The 23,147-nt window shown below is 39.7% G+C and overlaps 2 protein-coding genes across 4 annotated transcripts in view; one reads left to right on the top strand and one right to left on the bottom strand.

Moving 5' to 3' along the window:
* On the bottom strand, nucleotides 1–10,409 carry LOC125240956 (juvenile hormone esterase-like). 2 transcript variants are annotated; one of them, XM_048149182.1, is made up of 12 exons: nucleotides 10,312–10,409; nucleotides 8,609–8,820; nucleotides 8,335–8,504; nucleotides 8,080–8,222; nucleotides 6,623–6,765; nucleotides 6,259–6,444; nucleotides 5,820–6,013; nucleotides 5,269–5,443; nucleotides 4,829–5,045; nucleotides 1,701–1,810; nucleotides 1,086–1,236; nucleotides 1–1,003 (listed from the first exon to the last, which is right to left on the bottom strand). In XM_048149182.1, exons 2-12 carry the CDS (start codon nucleotides 8,685–8,687, stop codon nucleotides 832–834), a joined length of 1,740 nt encoding a protein of 579 aa, XP_048005139.1. In that variant the 5' UTR covers nucleotides 8,688–8,820; nucleotides 10,312–10,409; the 3' UTR covers nucleotides 1–831. The 2 variants fall into 2 exon arrangements, with proteins under 2 accessions (XP_048005139.1, XP_048005146.1); XM_048149189.1 differs by lacking the exon at nucleotides 1,701–1,810 and having other exon boundaries at nucleotides 839–1,003.
* Nucleotides 9,798–23,147, top strand: part of LOC125240949 (juvenile hormone esterase-like) — a 19,157-nt gene continuing 5,807 nt past the window's right edge. The window contains exons 1-8 of one of the 2 annotated variants that reach the window (XM_048149159.1): nucleotides 9,798–9,948; nucleotides 12,029–12,192; nucleotides 12,341–12,483; nucleotides 13,156–13,298; nucleotides 13,590–13,775; nucleotides 14,250–14,446; nucleotides 14,847–15,009; nucleotides 15,445–15,661. In XM_048149159.1, the coding sequence (XP_048005116.1) occupies nucleotides 9,813–9,948; nucleotides 12,029–12,192; nucleotides 12,341–12,483; nucleotides 13,156–13,298; nucleotides 13,590–13,775; nucleotides 14,250–14,446; nucleotides 14,847–15,009; nucleotides 15,445–15,661 (1,349 nt within the window). In that variant the 5' untranslated portion in view covers nucleotides 9,798–9,812. Of the gene's footprint in view, nucleotides 9,949–11,606; nucleotides 11,753–12,028; nucleotides 12,193–12,340; nucleotides 12,484–13,155; nucleotides 13,299–13,589; nucleotides 13,776–14,249; nucleotides 14,447–14,846; nucleotides 15,010–15,444; nucleotides 15,662–23,147 lie in introns of those variants that run through there. The other variant, XM_048149168.1, reaches the window with a different exon arrangement.

The raw sequence follows: 23,147 nt of genomic DNA on the forward strand, positions 1-23,147 counted from the left end.
ATACTGGGAGCGGTTAGTAAGGTAGGAATTTAGGGTTCCAGGCTGTACCACGTACACCATATGCTTCCAATTTTGTGAGGAGTATTCCGTGATCAACACAGTCGAATGCCTTGGTAAGATCACAGAATACTCCTCCACAGTAGTATCCATCATTAAGTGCCAGCATTACTTCAGTGACTAAATTAATAACTGCAGATGAAGTATTCTTATTAGTTCTAAAGCCGTACTGATAATCAGATAATAACCCATATTTGTTGAAGTGTCTTTCCAGCCTGAGAAACAAACATTTCTCAAAGATCTTGGACAATTTAGTAAATGTAATAATTATTTTATTGTCAGAAATTGTAAAATGAATTCATACCACCATGTAGATGGGGTAGGATTTTTCCAGTCTTCAAGTCAGACTGGAGCAAGACAAACACTTGTATAATTATATAAGAATTCCTAATACTGTTCGTTTATTTGGATGTTTTCTATGTATATAAGTATGTATTTATCTATATATTATAAGTATGTATATTGTCGCTTAGGACCCATAGTACAAGCTTTGCTTAGTTTGGGGCTAAGTTGATCTATGTAAGATGTCCCCAATATTTATTTATTTATTTTATTTATGACATTGAAGGCAAAGAAGCAGTCAGGTCGCCTCATGGTAAGCGATCACCGCCACCCATGGACGCCCGAACCCGAAATACCATAGAGGTTGAAAGTGCCTTTAAAATGTTTGTACCTATTTGAAAAATTTAATAGGTATGTTGTATATTTGTCTACTTCCCAGGACCGTAACTACTTATAAGTATAATTATTGCTATTTTTTAAAGGCTGGGTTTTTCAAAACTTCATAGGGTAGAGCTCGTCCCAGACTTCCAGCTGTTTCTCGTGCAGTTTCTCGTGCACGGAGAACTCGAGGTCCACCTTCAGATACTTCCTGTCTTCGGGGTTCATGACCGGCCAGTCCAGCGAGGACAGCTCCGGCAACTCGCCTTCACGAGGATTTGGATTGCTGGGGAATTAAACAATCTTTTATAGAAACAAAACTCTTAAAAACCAACACGACTATAAGTAGAATAGGTAGACTAACTAACCCGTTTTTGGCGAAGGTGTACCAGATGGCGGTCATGCGCTCCACCATGAGGTGGTCCTGCGGCGCGGGCGGCGGCGGCGAGCGCGCCTGGATCGGCGGCCGCAGGTAGCTCTGCGAGAACACGTAGATCGTGTCGTCGTGGTGTGCAACACCTGGGCAGAAAAGCGAAAGAAGTGAAGATTTAAAGGTACGATGGCAAAACTCGAAAACATTTCTGCAACGTGAACTCCTGCTGACCAAATTAGAAACGAGAAAGCGCATAAGTGTAACTATATTAACCCGTATATGACCTATCGTAATATATCTACAAGATCATGCAACTCCAAGACATATTTTGAAAAGTGAAAATATTTTTTCTCACACACTGAGACGATAGAGCCCCGCTATGTGGGGCTTCTATAATTTTTGGACAGTTTGCATTCAGGACACCTGGAGCAACCAAACCTTTACAATCAGGCAGATCTTGCGATCGACCGCCGACATATATAAATTATTAATTTAAATAATTCAGTAAGTGGTTTAGTTGAAGAAGAACGAAGAAGTAAAAGATGTGTTGTTCATCAGCTACAACTTTTGACGCTTTATATAGAACGAATGTTATGTATAGTAAGTTTACCAGCAGGCTTGCCAGTAACTGGATCCTCGTAGAAGCTGCGGTTGCCGATGTAGCTGAAGACACTGTACCACACCGGTTGTGGCGAATGGCGGCACATCAAGTTTGCTAACCTGCAAGCGGAAAACCACCGTTAATCAATAAATCTGTTGATTTCTGAAACCAACTCTCGATGTGGACATCGCAAATAGGGTTTGCAATCCGGATATTCGAATATCCGAATTATTCGAATATCCGCCAATATTTTTATCCGAAAATATTCGAATAATCCAAGTGAAATTATCCGGATAAACGGATAATTTCTATAAACGTTATTTCTTTGTTGTAAGTAATATATTTAATAGATAGACGTCACTGAAACCAATTTCGATCAATTCTTAATACGGATAATGTTATTGCTAACAAGTAACACCTATTTATCTTCAAAATCAAACTAATATTTTTTCATTCTAGCATTTCTAGGCAAAGGTTTATTTTATTTGCAAAACAAAGAAAGCATTCGTGGACAAGAAGTAAGCAGAATGCCTCACCCCACGCACTCAGTTCCTATCGAGTATTCGATTAATTGGATGATTTAGAAAAACAGAAAAACGTCCAATTATTATTTTTTAATATGAAAACGTTACCCCAACCTACTTTCATTACAGCTAACGTGAAGTTATCTGTAAAACCGTACTTAATAAGCGAGATTATACCTAGATTTCCTGGTCCCTTTTTTTGAAATTGAAATTTAGCGCCTCACTCCGAATTTAGCTGTTATCAGTTCCATAGCAATTTAGTACGGCAGAATTCCCTCCACTTCACTAAGAAATATAAGGTATTTTCCTTTTAAGTCCTTAGTTACATGCATACACAAAAATCGGTCTAATTGCTACTTTGAAATCTTAATCGATCTACTGATCAGCTTGGAAACTAAAACCCATCAAGTTGCTGCCGAGCAATTTGAGGCGTTTTGGATTTGAATATTTAAATAAGTTCGCCTTTGTACTTCCTCCTTCTTTATTCTTTTAAATTTGATGTCTTGTATATTTTATGTTGGTGGTACAATAAAGAATTTACTTATTTATCACCTCTCCCCTTCCATTGGTACTTTGGTACCAGCCACTGCGCAACTAAGGTCTAAGATGATCCACACCTGGATAGGAAGTGTCTTCGACTAATTGGTCTTCTCTTTTTTTGGTTATTCTGTTCTGCACGAGTACCTATATCTTTGCTCATTCCTGTTCTAAGACCCTAACCAGGACACTTTTGTTTAGAGCCTACGAAAAGAGTTTTCAACTTTTTATATTAAGTATCCGATCCGGTCCAAGATGGCATTTGGTACGGGCGTAGGTATTTATGCAAATCAGCATGGGCAATTATGCCACTGTCTTCCAAGCCGAGACATATGCAATAATTTCCTGTGTACAACATGAGAATATAGTTAGACAAACCCAAGGGAAGAATATCTATATACTCAGCGACAGTCAGGCGGCACTCAAAGCCTTCACATCGCCCGGAGTTGACTCTAGACTGGTATTAAACGGTATCCTAGCTCTTAACAAGCTTGGAAGGCAAACCAAGGTGCAACTGGTATGGATACCAGGGCACATGGGCTTCATTGGCAATGAAAATTCTGATGAACTTGGCAAGGCCGGATCTGAAGACAACTTCATAGGTCCGGAACCTTTTGTGGGCCTTTCACAAGGAACCATTAAAACGGCTCGGCTATGAAAGACCAAACAAAGGCTAATCACCAAAATGAGTGGGATGCCCTGGCAGGTCTGAAGCATTCAAAGCTCTTTATGCGGAGGGTAGACTCTGGATGGAGCAAAAAGCTAGGAAAGCTAGGCAAAAGACAACTCCAAATTATAACGGGGGTGTTCACAGGCCATTACGGGATCAAAGGAATTTTGGCCAAGATGGGACACGCTGACAACACTTGTGTGGCGAAGAGGAAGAGACCGTCAGACATCTAATGTGTGAATGTCACGCCCTCGCCAGACAAAGAATGAAGAACTTTGGAGCAGGCTACCTAGTACCAAAGGACTTCAGAGAGCAACCCATGAGCCTCATCATCCGATACGTGGAGATGGTCAAGAAGCTCCTGAATAGCTGCCTTCAGATCTTAGGATCGATGGGGGTAATTGCACAAAAGATCCCGATGGGTCGAAGTGTATCCGGAAGGGCCCCCGCAGATTTAAGATAAGTATCCGATTCGATATCGAGCGAAGGACCGACTCCTATACATTCTCGAAATCATTTAAGGCGCCATCTTTGATTTTTGACTTTGACATCCTTCCTACATCCGATATGGGATCGGATAATATGACAACGCTGTATAGCCCTAACCATCATCACCATAACCTGTGCTGTATAACCATCATCATATCCAATGATGTTGTTTCACGTTCCACTCTACACAAGCCATCCTCTCTACCATCCATTTCCAAAGTAAAGGTGTTGTCAGAAAAACTTCTCCTTATACCTAACACTTAACTAATCACTACTACTAACTGTCTTATATCAACAGCTCACTATCTGATTGCAAGATTCTAGTCATAAAACTAAAGATAGAGAGCTAGGTGTGTTTTAATTTCTACAGCTTGCTGATTTACGCAAAAAATAAATAAAATATGTAGGTAAATTTCGCATTATGGCACTCATCTATCTCAGCCGTTATCAATTCCACGCTTATACGCACCTGGAACATTAATTTTGTTCCATTTAATGAATTATCCGAAATTATCCGATTATTCGAATATTCAATAATAAAAATTGTATTATCCGAATTATTCGAATATTAAAAACCCGTCGGATAATGCAAACTCTAATCGCAAACAATAAGCATTAAGCACTCATATTCTAGAGATTTACTTCCTTTAATGGCATTATTTGTTGTTATTATCAATTCAGCAGCATAATGCTATCTGCGCCGTTAAGAACCTGCCTACCGAATAGAATAGAATAGAATTTTTATTGCTCTCATGTTGGTGTACAGATCTTACACTAGGTACAATAGTTACATAGCAACATGATACCCTACAGGGTATTGCAATATGGTACACATAATATATTAAAAAAGAAACAAGCATCTTATAACTAAAGTACTTAATCCTAAAAAAAAGTACACAGTGAAGAAATTGAATTACCTGTGTGCATTAAGCCCAATCCAGCTATCTCCATACAACTTCCCAAGTGCCTTATTCCTTTCAGGCGTGTCTTCAACCGGCTTGCCGCCCAGGTAAACCGCCTTGAGCCGACGGCTGGCCGCCGCAAAGTTCTTCTCAGGCAGATTGAATGAAATAGGCGCTATGTTCTCCCATTCTGCGTTCATGCGATCACGTAAAGTCTCGTTTCTGGTCACATCTAAATGAAAAAAAAAAATATATAGGAAAACTTGGAAGACAGTTAAACTGGATGCCTAGGCAAGGGGACAACAAGGGGAGCATAAGTGATTGTGACGTAGACTAAGGCAGGCTGATAAGAAAATTCATTTTTTGGTGTGAAACCTACGTGATATAACTATGAAACTTATCGGTGGAAGTAGTTTGGTCTCACATTCGGTATTTATTATGTAAAAAAAACTTACAAAACGCCTTCCAGAAGAATTCATCCTCGGTCTGGCTGACGAGCAACGGCACGGCACTGAATTGGCCGCTCCGCACGGCCTCGTCGGGCTGCACCGACAAGAAACGATGCTGGCCCACATCCGGCTCAACAACTGGAGTCCAGAAGCTGATAGGGTCGAAGCCGAAGCCGTATTTCTAATTGGGATTAAAATTCAAATTGTAAGTTCTTTTAAATCTATCTGAGATCAGAATAACAAAACTGAAGTCAGAATTTATGAGGAAAAAAGTTTTACACAAACAAAGTAGGTAATGAAGATTGAAGATTTTCTCGGCTTTTAATACCCCAACCAACCTGCAACCTGATGGTAAGCAGTCGTCGCAGGCTATGGACGCCTACAACTCCAGAGAGTCTCTAACACTCCGCACTTTCGTTGAGCTCATGCCAGTAGAAGGCTAATAGATCCACCTCGTTTTGAGAAATGCCTTAAGAGTTTATTGATAAGCTGGAATTAGACTTGAAACTTTAGCAAATATCGGAGAATCAATTCTATTCGATTTTGATGGTACTCACATCCCAGAAAGTATTAAGTGAATAGCCGATTTCCTGCCAGGTTTTGGTTTTCAGACAATCGACGATGGCGCGCGACGAGTTTGTGGGGCAGTCCAGGAAACTGGCCTGTTTCTGCGCCAGGTCTAGCTGGTGCGACGGTAGGGGTTCCTTGCCCATGGGCGACCAGGACATAGCAATTCCTCGATGAAACAGGTCTGTAATATATAATCATTGAGATTTATGTCAAAAGTCTAGGGATGCTTAGGGTAATACAGAAATGATACTTCTGGTGCTAATATCGAGTGGTATTGTTCTTCGGTGTCTTTGAGTTATAGGCAAATACAGGTGACCCCAAATATAAGAGCGCCGACGAATATTTGAATGAACACGCTCTATTGTCGAAGCGTTAAGGGCACCTCAAAATATCTGTTGGCAACGCGATACGACTACTCAAACTGACTTTTAGACATCGGTGAGATCATGTGCAGAACCACGCTAGATGAGCCAGCACTGCACCCCGCGATGGTAACTTGGCCCGGGTCGCCGCCAAACGCCGCCACGTTGCGCTGAATCCAGCGCAGCGCTGACACCTGGTCCTTAAAACCATTGTTGCCAGGTGCAACGGAATCACCAGTGCTCAGAAAACCTGGGAGAAGAAATGTGAGCTATGAAGCTTTGGAAGCGAAAATCTGCACAAAAAATGGAATACATAAGTGCTCGTGTAACGGCTCAAAAGGAGATCCGGTCCCTAAGTAGGACAAAGTTGGGATGACAAAAAGATATACCAATTTAACTTATTGTAGGATTTGTAGGTAAATACTTACCGAGTGAAGCCAGTCTGTAGTTGATCACAACCAGCACTACATCTCTGTCCAATAGGTAATGGGGACCGAAGAGGTCAGAGCGCCCCGAAAACGAGTAGTAACCGCCAGGGTGAATGAAAACAATCACCGGCAGCTTACGGGAGCTAAACACAAAAATAATTTGTATAAAGTTTAGTTACAATAAAATTCAAAAGTGTGTATAAGGTAACTCATACTTACGATTGAACATTCTAGTTTGATGAAGTTTGCTAGAATGATACAACACAATTGGTAGATAAGTTTGCACCACGCGAACGATTGCAGCATAAGGCCGGTTCACACGTATTAAGTTGTCAAGTAATTAACTAAATTTTAACTTAATTTTAAGCGACTTAAAGCGTGTAAACAATCAATTTAGTAATAAGTTACAAGTTAATATTTAGCGTGCACTTAAGCAAGTAAATTAGAATTTTGTCTATTTTTCGGTTAAGTAGGTGGGCGTGAACTACCACTTGATACGTTTGGACAGGCACGATTTAGTTAAATATTAGTTAATTGTATAAGTTTGGCGGAGCGGTTGCGATCGTATGTTCGTGAGTTATCTTTTTTGAAAAATGTCGAAGTGGTCGGAAGACACTACAGTGAAGTTTATTGAAGAATAATTATGTTAAACAAAGTTGCACTAGCGCCATATTCATTCCTTCTGCTTATCCAGTTTCTCACCCAGTCTTGTGGGTGCTCTCGTTTCCCTGTCTATTTCATCCTTCAGTTCATCTAAAACCTCGCTGAATACGAATGTGATTACTGAATGAATGACTTGAACGCGCTGTTGATCGTCAATTTCAGGATGACTAAAGAGCTTAGCTGTTTACGACGTGTAAACGCTTACTTAAAATTAAGTCGCTTAAAATTAAGTTAAAATTTAGTTAATTACTTGACAACTTAATACGTGTGAACCGGCCTATAGACTGCACGCTTGGCTCGCATTCGTGCAAAGTTACTGACACAGCTCTGCTGTGTTGACACCATTTTTGGGTCCTTATGCCACGTCCTTACGAAGTAATATATATAGAGGTATATATATTTTAATAAATATGCACATTATTAATAAGCAAATAATGTTAATTACTTATAATTGGGTTCGTCTGTATTTATGTAGGTATTAATACATCGCATCAGATTTATAGTTAAGTAAACAATCAATACATATTAATAAGCAAATACGTTAATTAAAATTTGATTCGCCTGAATGTACATTGTACCTGCGTCCTGCAATAACATGTTACCTGCTCTTCGAAGACCGTAATAATATCAGACACGATCTTATTTGTAGATCAATATACCTAAGCGTGGCATCTATTTTTACGGCATTAAAAAAGTAATATGTTATTGCAGGTTACTTTAGGCACAGTATAATAAAGAGTACTATCCTACTATTGCTTCAGGTGACTGCAACTGTACCTACTTAGGGGTGTTACCTGTTATTTTCCGGAGTGTAAACGTTGAGGCGGAGACAGTCCTCGTCGACGTAATACACGGTGGAGTCGACAGGCTCCGGGCAGCCGGGGCCTTCTTCGCTCGCGTCCACCTCGGATGTGTACGTATTCATGTCTACAGGAGGCTGGAAATATCATAATAACTATTATATAATAAATTCTGGATTCCAAAACGTAAGGGCAATGAATGAGATTCGGCCAATCCCTTTATTAGGAAGTTATGAAGAGAGTACAAACCTGGAATCGTAGTTCTCCTACGGGCGGTTGCGCGTAGCGGATGCCGCGGTAGGCCTGGAAGCGGCGGCCGAGCCGCGAGTCCATCCACGAGCCGCGGACCGCGCCCGCCGGCGTCACCGTCACGGGGCCGGGGGTAGAGTCGACCGCTGCGGGTTTTGTAATCACATCGCCTGAAAACACAAAGTACGTTTATATTCACCTGTTTTACGTACTTACCATGGATATAAAATAACAACTTAAACTAAGTAGGTTTGCATATAATAGTCATAATTACCAGTTTGATCATGACTGTGGTGTTGCTCTGCAGCCAACGCGCACACCGCGATAGCCGAAAGCAGGAAAATCTTTATCATTCTTTACTAACTCTAAGTTACTATTGCAGTTAATTATATTGTTTATGTTTATCCCGTGTGTGGTGTTCGCTCAGCCGCGTTGACCTGACTGGACTCGATGACCGTGGGACAGCTTTATAGGGCTGTTGGAAATCTGTGAGACATAATGGAAGAACGTTAGTTATTCTATAGTTTTATACAGTAACATTTACCCGGAAATTAACGTGTCACACTAGGTATTTCAGTCAGTTTCAGTACCTCAAGAAGGTACTGAGGTTGACTGATAAGTAAGTACAAATGTTTCCGAGAAATTAAGATGGCGAGAAAGCTACACCTTAATTTTTAATTATGTAACTCTTAGTGTCACCAACCTTAAGTGTTAAAAAATATACAGCTTAATACATAACATTGAACGTGTTAGACTAAAATGAATGATAACATTGATAACAAGACATAATATGTATATGTATATCATGTATATGTATGTACTTATGCTATCGTCAAGGAATCGAATCGAACGACGAATTTTATTTTGCTTAAATATTTTTAGATAGCCACGTACGTGCCTCCTCCTTATAAAACGGATTAGGAATTAGGTAGGTAATCCATTTAGCATTCGATAATAAATAAAAAGCATGCCTACTTACCTTATCAAATGTGGCATGAATAAATACAATATTTTCCTGTTTATATCATTAAGACGGACGGAATGATAACCGAGATATGATTATGATGTAAGAATTCGTATCGGTTAGTTCTAAACCTGATAACCTCGGGGTCAAAGTCATTCAGGTGTAAAGGTACCGTTATCATTTTCAACACAGTATCTACATTTCATCTAGCGTTTTTTTTTTCGTTTTCTGCAAACTACTATTATTATTATCTTGACTTAAACTCCCAAGTTGTATACAGGTCTACCTACTTATCTACTGATTGAACTATAATATGCTAATGTTAATGTGTAGAAACTTCAAAATGTCAACAATATTACTGTTGATTACGAACCAACAAAGACTAGTTAGTTGCTTTGTTGTTATATGATAACTCATAGCAGGAAAACGATGCTCTGAATAAGGGGATACCCCAAGACCATAACAAGCAGGTAGTACCTATACCTACTTGTTTATATTATATACATCAAATCAAATGGATCAACGCGAACGCTACAGATTGCTCTATTGCAGATCTAAACGTACCTACCTACCGAACGAACAGACTTCTTTTCTCTTCATTGGCAACTTGGATCTTTTAACCCCCAACGCAAAAACGACGGGTGTTATAAGTTTGACGCGTTTGTCTGTTTGTGTGTGTGTGTCTGTCTGTGGCATCGTAGCTCCCGAACGGATGGATCGATTTAGATTTCGTTTTTTTTGTTTGAAAGATAAATTAATTAGTCGGGAGTGTTCTTAGACATGTTTGATGGAAATCGGTACTATGTCGGGGGTTTTTCAAAATTAGAATTTTGTGGTTATTTCTGATTGTTCATCGATTTTTGAAATTAACTTTAACTTCGTAACTTTTACATTTTGCACTAGGTGTAGACAGAATAATAACTATTACAAAAGCAAGAATTTCCTGAGTCAAACCATACATATCTAACTAAACGTTTCAGTTGTCAATAAAATACAAGTGCTTAGGTACTTACATGTACAAACTGGTGTGAACTTTCAATGTTCGGAGTCTTTCAAATTATTGGCTTGTTAAGCTTGTTCTTCGTTCTTTAATACTTAAACGAATGTATTTATATTTACTCAGGTGAATACTACCACCTGACAGGTAGACCTCATCTCCCTATTTTCCATCAATTAGTCACACTGTGTGATTAGTCACCTACAATGTTCGAGGTCTTTGAAATTATTCGTTTGCTAAGCTTTTTATATATTATTTAACAACACACGATTTTATTTACTCAAGTGAATATACAGAAGAAACTACCTTTAATAATACCTCATCTTCCTACTTTCCGCCAATTTGTCGCCTTATTGTTACTTTACCTTTGTTCATATAGGAAAAGATACGCTGATTTGATTCACATAACGCTTGTTTCATTAAGTAACAATAACTGAGATACATATCTCTTTGTTTCACTTTAATAAACACTCATATTTTTCGGCGCACAATTTTTGGCACGGGGCACGGTCACGGATAGGGCTTCATTTCTCGTCCCATATTTTTTATCGAGTTTTGTGGTTTTTCGAATTTTCTCGAGCAGTTTTAAACTGTAAAGTTTTGGGGATTTAAAGTAACGACTGCACTATTACGAATAGAAATACTTACATTTTACAGGCAACCATTAGCCTTAACTTGAGTTCTAAAAACAAATTATTCTTTGAATTTGAATATGACTAGTGTACTATTTAGGATTCAATTACAATAATCATAATAGGATAGGTTTTGCGACAAACGTTTAAATTGTGATTTTGAATCACATATAGTTAATATGTCCCTCGTGTTGGTGTGTTGAATAGCAATATTCGTTTTACCTACTCTCGCAACGTTCAACATCGTGAAACCCTCGCTACGCTCGCGGTTCAATATTAGATCTTTCGCTTGCTCGGGTAACATCAATATGGACTCATCAAAAAAGTTGTTTCTTATTGGTTTGGGTATTCGGATATGATATTTGGCTGACTGTACAGTCTGTACAGAGATTTGGGACAACCTCCCAAACTATCAAGCTACACTGAGCGTACCATAGTTTCATGAATGTTATATTTTACAAAACGCTAGAGTTGTTAAGCAAAACAAAACAGAACGCCTGGCTTCAGTCCGGACTGCACGTTCTGCGAATTTTTTGCTAGCCTCGAATCAAGCTCAAACTCTCGAGTTGTCTCGAGTCTCGAGTCCGAGTAATCTCGAGCAGGAACGCTTATTACTCTAGTAAAAAGGTTAGGTATTTGGATAGATGGGTATTGTTGTGGTTTGCCACAATTAATATTCGCGTGGCTTACGACAGTTTCGACCAGTCAGGCTTAAACAGCCGCCTAAGCAACACTGATTTATTCTGAATAAAAAATTGGTTAACTACTTTTATAGCAGTATGTGGAAGTTATTGCTCCTGAGCGCTGTATGCGCTGTAGCATCAGGTAGGTACGCTGTGCTGTAATATCGGGTAGTACAGTCAGCTGCAGAGAGAAGTACCTAGACCCCCCTGCATACAAATTTGTATGCAGGGGGCATTTGTATACAAATTTGTATGCTCGAGATTAGGGGGTCTACTTTTCTCTGCAGCTGACTGTACACAGTTAACTTTATTAATTTTTAATTACCTTACCACTAATTATTTATTATGTTTCCCGATTCATGAAGTTGCAAACTCCAATTAATGACTTATTTCGATACGATATTTTCTATGTCCTCAGCAAAGCCTCAGTCTCCGACCGAGCCCTCGGCCCCCGGCCCCGTGACGGTGACGCCGGCGGGCGCGGTCCGCGGCTCGTGGATGGACTCGCGGCTCGGGCGCCGCTTCCAGGCCTACCGCGGCATCCGCTACGCGCAACCGCCCGTAGGAGAACTACGATTCCAGGTCTGTCCTCTTGTGATAGTAATGTAGTTTGTAATGGCTCGTTCTAGTAAATATTGTTTTACCATATTGTTTACCTTAACACTACTACCTACTATTTTAAAACCTGTAATATAGTTATAGTTAAATTATTTTCAACAAATGTTTTCAGCCACCAGTAGACATGGAAGAGTACTCTTCAGAAGTAGACGCGAGTGAGGAGGGACCGGGTTGCCCACAACCAGAACGCCCGGGCAAGTATCCCATGGACGAGGACTGTTTGCGGCTCAACGTCTACACCCCGGATAACAACAGGTAGGTAGTAATAAAATACAATACATAGGTGTAAAACAAGTGTAAGGGACAGTGGTGTTCGTAGCAAGTACCAAAGAACAACAGGTAGGTGATTAGAATAACCTACCTACACCTACCTACTATCATGCCACGTACCTCGGTTATTGACCCATTTAGAGGTTTAGCCTAGCTAAATTGCTGGCTAACTTACTGATCAATGATTGTCCAATTTAGATAAACCCTAAATGGCTCAACAATCACGGTACGTGACTGTAGATACCGGTATTATATATACGTACGGTACCTTAAGATTAAAAAGAAAAGACTTCTTATTTTCCAGAAATTTGAAAAAATGACCGTGAGTCCGCCCAGAGGTCCATAAGCATAAATTAATTCATTATAATGTCCTACCCGAGGTTTTCATCGATTTTTGACATTTTTGAATTCTCCCACATTTGCTCTGCAGATATAATTATAAAGCAAACCATCGGTTCTTCAATCTTTTATCTGCATTCGTACTTTTGTGCGTTATTTTGAAAAAAAAAACCTACGTATTTTTTTATGATTTCAGTGAATGGTCTTACATAAATGAAATCAAAATTTTTGGGCTTACCTTTAACTTTTCTATAAATCTTAAATTCAAACAAACGAAACCCTAAACCAGCTTTTAAAACATTAATTGCAATGTTACAGTTCACGCAAATTGCCAGTGGTGGTGTTCATCCACCCGGGTGGCTTCTACTCGTTCGCGGGTCGCTCCGACCTCTTCGGCCCACACTATCTGCTAGATCGCGACTTGGTGCTTGTCACTCTCAACTACCGCCTTGCGTCTCTCGGTAAGGATAGGTATACTTAGGTGCATCTGAGGCATTCCACGAAAATTTCACTAATGTCTTGTGTGGCAACTATTTCAATAAAATCCGTAAAGCCCAGAAAACACTGCCAAGTCATGAAAGGATGCCAGACACAACTTCGCTTTCTTAGCGCCTTCAGAAGCATTAGCCAAGAACCGTAAGCGACATTCTCGTGGAATGCCCCATCTATGAATCAATTAACTGCTACCTTAGCAAGGAGTCCACAGACTTTTATAGGTGTACAGATGCACCTTGACGCGATTTTTTTTTTAGGTTTCCTGGCTACTGGTGACGCAGTAGCTCCCGGTAACAACGGCTACAAAGACCAAGTTTCGGCGCTCCGCTGGGTACAGCGCAATATAGCTGCTTTTGGCGGTGATCCCAACAAGGTCACCATCTCGGGATGCAGTGCCGGCTCTAGAAGCGTCATACTTCATATGATATCGCCCATGTCTAAAGGTACTAACTATCACTGGAATCATATAACTAAGTATAACTACTTATTTTCAGATCAGGGGATCGATTTTTGAATTTCGAACGCACGATTTCGCCGTTCGAAAGTCTGTGGAAAACGACGTAATGCTATTTTTGAAAAAAGACGGCTAGTAATTTTAAAACTAGTGGTAATGACCACTCGTTTTCGATTCTGTTATTAGAATTTAAATCGCTAGTAGTGGAGATATTATTGAATGAATTTCACGAAATCGAATGGCCGAGATTCAAAAATCGGCCACCAGTAACTATGTCGTGTCGGTGCAACAATACCCAGGTCACATACCCACGATATGTTTATTGGGCACAGTCGATCGCAAGTTAGGCATTTCGATTTTTTGACTGACTCTTAGGTTATTTTAGGAAAATTGACTCAAATTTGAATTGATTGAAATTTCTCACCTTTAGGAGCTCACTTTAAAAAAAAGCTTTTGGTTTCAGGCTTATTTCACCAAGGAATCGCGATGTCAGGCTCCCCAGTCGGAAAGGTGGCCGTGCCAACGCAACAGTTCGAGCTGGCACAGAAGCAGGCTGCTCTACTCAACTGCCCCACTAACACTTCACGTGCCATCGTCGATTGTCTAAAAACCAAGACCTGGCAGGAGATTGGCAATTCGCTGAACGGCTTTTGGAGTGGAGTAAGTTACTGAAAAAATAAAAGTGCGATCAGTCATCACTCAGGCTCTCCAGGAGTATACAGGGATTGAAAAAGGATATTCTATTTGCAATGTTTGACGTCCAGTGAACCAGGGGTCAAAACTTACTGGTCTTTGAGTTATTTGACTGTTTAGATTTTTGGTGAAAACACCTGCCATGTGGCCTGTGTAAAACTGGTAATTTAAAAAAAGCGACGTGAATTTGAAATGAAGCAAACATTCAGTAACTACAGATTACGCAAGATTGAAAAGTACCTACCTATGCCAAAACTTTTCAAAAAATGCAAAAAGTGTTTTTTTTCAATAGTTTTGTCACATTGTACGAGTAAGACATGACTCAAAATAAGCATATATATTACCTATTCAAATGCGACTGTTACAGAGCTCAGATGCAGTAAGTTTTTGGACGGCCATCGTGGAACCTGATGTGGGGCAGCCTCGTTTCCTCCCAGTGCAACCTGACGAGGCTGTGCGGCAGGGCCAATTTCAAGCCGTGCCACTGCTTATTAGCCAAACCGAGGGCGAGTTCTTTTGGAAGGCATTTGGTAGGTTGGTTTTATTACCTACAAAAAATATTATCTATTATGTTGCTATAATGATCAATTGATCAGCAAATATTTTCATTCTTCAGACTTTTGATTAGAAGAAGATACATACATACATACTTATACAATCACGCCTGTATCCCATGAAGAGGTAGGCATAGCACATGAAACTACTCAATCTTGGCAAATAAGGGGTTGAAAGAAAACGAAACTGTGACATTGCAATGACAGGTTGCCAGCCTCTCGCCTACGCCACAATTTAACCCACATCCCACAGTCGCCTTCTACGACACCCACGGGAAGAAAGGGGGTGGTGACATTCTTAACCCGTCACCACACGGGCAATCAATAAGAAGATAATCCCACACAATCAGGTAATCCTTTCTGGTTTTCATTTGGAACCTAATATAAATACCTACTGTGATTTTATTTTAGCTGTGACCCAGAACCAAACGCGACGAGACCTCATGAACAGTGAATGGGAGACGATCGCCCCAGAATCGTTCTCGCTACCTGAAGAAAACTCCGCGGCGGCCAGTCACCGTCTCAGACAGGCGTATTTAGACGACAAGCCGATAGAAGACACGCCTGAAAGCAGCGAGGCCCTTGGCAAGCTGTATGGAGACAGCTGGATTGGACTGAATGTGCATAGGTATTCACGAGTAATCACTACAAAGTTGCTTCCCGCTGTCTGTCGATCAGTATGTTCCTATGTATGCTTAGATCTTTAAAACTACGCAACGGATTTGTATGTGGTTTCAATTAGATAGAGTGATTCAAAAGGAAGGTTTATATCTCTAATACCCATGTGAACCGAATTTTTAGGCAACATAACTTGTAACGGAACAAGCGTCTATGACGAGGAGATGGACTCGTTATTACATATAAAACTTACGGCGAATCAACTTTTCCTTGAACAACTTTTTGGTGCATATTTCCTTCGGGATTTCATTGAATATTTTAACAAATAATATCTGCGAAGCTTTATCACATGTTTAGTTACATCATCACTCATAAAATTCACTATTATTTGATGCACAACTTATTGGAAAAAGCTTATTTACAAACTATTTTTTTTTTTTTGTTAGGATTGGCTTTTGCTGCCAGGGCACTTTGCCAATGTCAAGTGAGTAGGGTGATTTCAGGAGTGCACCTAAAAATTTAACCCCAAATTTTGAATCAAAAGTAATAAGTTGCATACTTGGTACATAATATTATGAACATAATAAACATATACAACTAGGTATATACGCAATATTTACAAACTGATATTATTTTTTTCAAGAAAATGTGCTATCATTTTTAATACTTTGGGATCTGAGCTAGCTAAAAGAGATTTTATATTACAAGGAAGAGGGACTTTCAATTTAAGTAAGAGATCGTATAAGCAAAAACGGTTCGATGGGCATTCAAAAAATATATGTTCGATTGTGCCCACGCCATAACCACATTGGCATTCTGGGCTAGCTTTTTTCTTTATCTTGTATAGGAATTCTGGAGAACAGACATGACCCAGTCTAAGGCGAATCAGGCAGCTCGTTACCTTCTTATTAAATTTAAATTTAAAGAACCAAGGTTTGGGGTAAATTTTTTGCTGAATTTGAAAGAACTGTAATTTATTATTAGTAATCCAAAGATCTGACCAATCAGAGTTCAGCTTTGTCGAGGAAATCACATCCAAGTCCTTACTAAAACATTGATAGAAACACCTACTACCAGTTACAGTTGCCTCTTTTGCAGCTTTATCAGCCAATTCATTACCATGAATGCCTTTGTGGCTTGGGATCCATGATAACTGAACGTCTAAATTTAATAGGTGACAAGTAAAGAGGGATTCTTTGATTAAGCAAATTATAGGGGTTTTCGCACAATTTTTGATAGAATTACAGGTGATAGCCTGGATTGAACTTAAGCTATCGGAGAAGATTACAGATTTAGACAGTTTGTGTTCCATAATGTATCTGGTTGCTTTCAAAATGGCTACGCATTCCCCAGTGAAAATAGAGCAAACTGAAGGAAGTTGAAATTTGTGGACTGATTCGAGGTTATCATGAATGAAAGCACAGCCAACAGAGCTATTGACAGATTTAGAAGCATCTGAGAAAAATAAATCCCATTCCTTCCATTTGTCTCTTATTGCAATCAGGAATTTTTCATTTATGCTATTTGAACTTCGCGTAACGCCGATTTTGACAGATTTTTGTTCGAACATTAAGGCAGCATAAGGAACAGTATAAATGGGTATTTTTGGAAATTTAGCTATGGGGACGTTGATATCATATAATCTGTTTAGACTGGTATAAAGGTTTGGTTTTTGTTTTCTAAGCCAGAAAGCGTTTACTTCAATATGGGCCTGCAAAATTTGGAGTTTTGGAAAAATGGGATGATTTTCTAATTGAGAAGAGCGGAGTAGGTATCTGTCAGCCAAATATTGGCGACGGAAATTTAGAGGAGGGTCAGCACACTCCACCTGAAGTGCTCTAACAGGGGAAGATCTCATAGCCCCTGTTACTATTCTGAGGGCTTTTGCCTGGATAGCATCTAATTTTTTAAGATCTTTTTTGCGACATGGTTCTATTATTATGGAACCAAAGTCCATGAGTGATCTTATTAAGGCATTATAAAGCAATTTTTGGGTGTAAGGATGAGCTCCCCACCAACAGCCAGAGAGAGCACGAATGATATTTAGGTTTTTTTCACACTTCCCAATTGTATTATCGACATGTTGTGTAAACGTTAATTTTGAATCAAATGATACACCTAGAAATTTTACAATGTTATGGACTGGGATGTTTTGAGAACGAAATGAAACATTGACTGGTGGATGATTCTTGCTTCTTGAGAAAACTAGAGCAGAACTCTTAGATGGGGATAGGTCAAGACCATGAGTATCTAGCCATAAACCTAGAGATTCCAGAGAATTATTTACATAACGGGTCGCATCTACGATGTTCTTATGGACCGAATAGATTGCAATATCATCCGCATATTGTAGGATATTGCAATGGTTATTAATGGATTGTTCCAAGTCCGACGTATATATACTGTATAGCAATGGACTTAAAACCGAGCCCTGTGGTAGGCCCCTCCAGAGAAACTTTGGATTGTTCTGCATGTTAGGTACTCTTAAAGAAATATTTCTGCCCGATAAGAGATTATTAATAAAAAGCACAACTTTCTCTGGAATTTTCATAGAACGCAGTTTCCTGCAGAGAACCGGGAGTAAAACATTGTCATATGCTGCTGCTACGTCGAGAAAGGCAGCAACGACGGATTGTTTTTGAGAAAATGCTATTCTGACATCTGTTGATAATAGAGCATGGCTGTCAGTAACACTTCTACCTTTTCTAAATCCGAATTGGGTCTCAGCGAGAAACCCCGAATTCTCAACAAACCACTCTAACCTATTTTTAAGCATATGCTCAACTATCTTGCACAGAACTGACGACAGAGCAATTGGGCGGTAAGAATTGTTTTACCCGGCTTTAAAATAGGAAGAATGATTTGATGCTTCCACGATTCAGGGATATTACCAGACTCGAAGATTCTATTAATGAGATTTAAATAAAAATCATGACAAAATGGGCCCGCTTTTTTCAAAAAAGAGTACATGATCCCATCGGCACCAGGAGACGAGTCCGTTACTGCAGCAAGCGTCGTTTTGAGTTCATCTAAACTAAAATCCTTCTCTAATAAATTATCAGATTTGTTAAAAGAGTAAGATACTGGGATATCGGACTCGTTAGGAACAGCAGGAGGGGCTAGTTTATCTAAAAAATCGTTTACCCAGTTGAAAGACGACCCAGAGGCGGACACAGGAGCAACGCCTCTACGAAACCTTCGTATATTCCTCCATACAAATGTAGAGGGAGTGGAGGGCGAAATAGATTCACAGAAAGTGTTCCATCCATCAGTTTTCTTAGTTGAAAGGATTTTACGACATTTTGCTCTAATTTTTTTAAACTTTATGTAATTTTCTATAGTTATATTTTTATTATATTCCAATTCGGCCTCGTTTCGTTCTTTAACTGCTGCAGAACACTCAGAGTCCCACCATGGTTGCGAGGGCTTGTTATTACGGCGAATAAAGGATTTTTTCAGAGGGAATGTTTCCTCTGCTGACTGGTGGATAGCAGAGACGAATGACTCGTGGGCAGAGTTTATGTTTAGGTGAGCAACAGAGAAAAGGGTTTGAATTTTTTCATCTAAAGTGGATGAGTATTTATCCCAGTCTGCTTTGCCTAATCTATATTTTAATAGCGGGGGTAGAGGCGCTGAAAAATTAAGGTTTCCGGGTAAGGAAATAAATATTGGAAAATGGTCACTATTATGAGATAGGGATGAGATATTCCATGATAGCTGAGGGACTAAATTTGAGGAACAAAGAGTCAGATCTACTGCTGAGGAAAACTGATTAGGGGCAGTACGTCTAGTTGGTCTGCCGTCGTTTAAGTAACAAAGGTTCAATTTATCTAATAAACTGAGTAAATACCTGCCATTGTTATCAGAGGTGCCCGAACCCCACGATGTATGGTGGCAGTTCAGATCGCCCATAATAACAATCGGATTGGGAATATTTTTTACTATAGAGAAGAATTCGTTCAGATTGGCTATGGAGGGATGTGGGATATAAACTGAAACATAAGAAATATTATTTATGCTAGCTGCAACGATATATATGTTATTAGAGTGTAAAGGGAGGTGTATTTGGTAAAAGGGAATTTTGTTATTAATTAAAAGGGCGGAACCATCCCACCCATCGACTCTGTCATCTCTTAACATAAAAAATCCCGGCAATTTGAAAAATTGCTGGGGTTTGAGCCAAGATTCGCTAATGGCAAAAAGCATTGGATTATGTTTATTGTGAAGATATTTTAATTCAGATTTTTTGTTTAAAATACTACGGGTATTCCATTGTACAGCCGTACACATCCTGGAGTCGTTTATTAAGCATTACACATAAAGATTCAATTTTAGAAGCAGCGTGGTACGGTAAATTGTCTAAACTGAGAAGCATCAACAGAGAAGATAAAAGGGAATCAAGAACTTTGTCATTTAGTTGGGCTTTCCCACGGGAAGAATCCTGGGGTTGACGATTAGACGCAGACGAGTATATATTGTCATTGATGGAGATATTTCCTAAGTTAGTGTTCTCCTTTTCACGGAGGGCACAACCGTTTCGAGGATCAGGGATTCTGTAACTATTTATTATTTCCTGGTGGGCTACTTTGTCATATCCCGTTTGAAGGGGGCTCTAGGTTTCCTTGATACTGTAACTGTTTTCTTGTAGGAGTTTGTAGGGGAATCAGCAATATCAGCGTAGGAGCGTTTTGCGGATGGGAAAAGGAGCGAAGCTTCATTGAAAGAAATGGCCTCCTCTGACATGGCAGCTTTAATTTTGTGTTGGCGGTTATACTCAGGGCACTTTTTATCATTTGCTGGGTGTGCACCGGAGCAGAAAAGACAGACTAAATCATTATGTGAGTTACATTGGGAGCTTAGGTGTGGTTGACTGCATTTTGCACACCGTGGCTGTGACCTGCAGTGTGCCATAATATGCCCATAACGGCAGCATTGCCTGCACTGAATGACAGGGAAGTTGTATTGTTCAGTGAGGAAAGAGTTATGAAATAGGTATACTCTCTGGGGTATTTTTTGGCCGTCGATAGTTAGGGCCATTGTCTCCGTAGGGACCCATTCAAACCCGTCACCTACCTTCTTTTTGCGTTGAGACGCCTCGCTTTTATAATCTTACCAAATCCTTCTGGAGTCACCATAGACGCAGCTACTTCCTCATTGGTCAGGTCTTTAGGAACTTGGCGAATAATAAATATTCTTGCCACGTGAAAACTTGGGATAAACGCCAGGTATTGAGAGTCCTCCTTGTTGACTGTGTCTAAAAATCTGTTTGCAAACACACCATTAGTAAAATCGAGGCTTATACGATTTCTACCTATCTTGCGAATTCCCCTTCGTGTAGACCTTTAATATTATTTGAGCACAAATATTGACCGAATTTCACCGGGTGTAGCTGTAGGGAAACGTTATCGGAGGAATCGACTGGTTTTAGTTGTACGTGAATTACATACGGTCCAATGTCTGAGTTGGTGTAACATTGTCTCCCGATGGGAGGCGATGCTGATGCGTGATTTTTTGACTGTGTGATTTTTGTTTTTTTTGGAATGTCAGACGGCATTTCTTTTAATTTTTTTGCAGCTCTTTTAAGGGTTGGTCTAGCTAGAACAAACTCTTCGTCTATATCAGGAGAGATCGTTGACTGACGGTCCATCTCCGGGGGGCTTTGCGGCGAGTCCATCACAGGATTAAGGGCCGGCTCGGGCGATGGGTTAGAAGAACCCATCACTCTGCCGGCCGTATGGGAACGTAATGTCCCTAACAAGCTGAAATATATATATATAGATTAAATAAATAAACAAATAAAGTAATATTTTCAGATAAAAATCACTACAATAAATTAAATAAGAATTTGGGCCGAGAAAATTTTAAACTGACAGCTCCCGTCCCGCACTCCGAATCCAATCATTTACAAACTATATTCACATAGATGGATTTACACTGGTCAAAAAGAGAAATAAAAAAACAAAGTGTGATGTAAAGCTGCATTTTTGGTATGTTATTTGGGGTCCTTGGGGGGATGTAGGACTATACTTTGCAAGCAAAAATATGGTGTGCTAACTTCGTAATTAAAAAAAAAAAGTAAAAAAAATCGGACTTTTTTGGTTTTTGCCGTTTTATTAAAAAACTATGCATTTTTGGTCAAAAGTTGCTTTGTATTGTTGAAAGCGCATTAAATTCCAAACAGTTTGACATCTTCTTTATCAATCTCCGTCAAATATTTCTTGAGATATGAAGCGTCAAAAAAAGAGAATTTTTCCCCTTTCTATGAAAATATTCTTTTTCTAATATTTTGAGACAGATGTCAGCAAAACAACTCAGGCTATTACATAAATTGTAAAATAAAAATGTAGAAAATTTCACTAGCTTTCATTTAAGACCAAAAGAGTGCGAGTTTAAAAAAAAATAGGATTATATCATAAGTCTAGTATAACTGGATCAGAAATAATCGGTGGATGGTAATGGCCAAATGGGATAGTTTACATATAACTATTTACAGGAGGCGTAGCAGAGAACGAATTATTATTATTTGGGGGCTGTTCAAATATTACTCAGACACATATTTGCGTATATCAAATCAACATTTATTTAGTAAGTTAAGTTTACGGTCAGAAAGACCTCATCATCGCTTGGCGGAAAAAAATATTTACGAGTAGAAAACCCTCATTAATTGAATGAGATTGTTCCGAAATTGTTCTTGTACGGACTGGTTTTTAAAGCATATCACTGAGGGTCAATAACATCGATGCAATCTCACGAGTGTTGTCGTGGACGTGCCCGAATCATAGTATTCTCCGTTTAACGAAATATCAGTACATAGTATGTGTTGTATTGCACGCGCAGGTCTCTCACCGCCACGCAGGTGTAGTCGGACCATAACTCGACAGTATACACGCTTGTACAAAAACTGAGGAACAGCTGTCTTTTTACGCTGTCACTATATTTGGCGAATCTTCTAGCCAACATGTTAGCCCTTACTGCGGTGGCTCGCCTCTGCCTTTCTATGTCCTCCTGGTCTTTTAAACTGGACAACAAGATATGGCCAAGATATTTGACTTCGTGTACTCTCCGCAATTGAGGTGGTACATGTGTGGGCATATGTGCTGCCTCCATGAGCATAAATTCAGACTTGTCCGGATTGTATCTCATGTTATGCTGGCTGGCGTATCTCTCGCATTCTGCAAGTAACTTACGCATAGCTCCCACAGATGGTGCTAGTAGGACCATATCGTCTGCATATGCGATGTGATTTATCATTTGCCCATTGATGGAGCAGCCAACCTCGGTACTGGTCAAAGCCTGCGACAGCCCATCCATGTACACGCTGAAGAGAGCCGGAGACATACTGCCTCCTTGTCTCACGCCACAGTTTAGCCCGCTGGCTGTGGACAGAGTTGACTTCCATCTTACTACGTTCTTCTGCTGGGAATACCACTCCTCCAGTATCTTAATAATTGGCGTGGGCGCTTTCCGTTCCCGTAGTTTATTCCACAGCAATTGGT

Source organism: Leguminivora glycinivorella, chromosome 2, assembly GCF_023078275.1.
Source record: "Leguminivora glycinivorella isolate SPB_JAAS2020 chromosome 2, LegGlyc_1.1, whole genome shotgun sequence".
Lineage (NCBI taxonomy): Eukaryota > Metazoa > Arthropoda > Insecta > Lepidoptera > Tortricidae > Leguminivora > Leguminivora glycinivorella.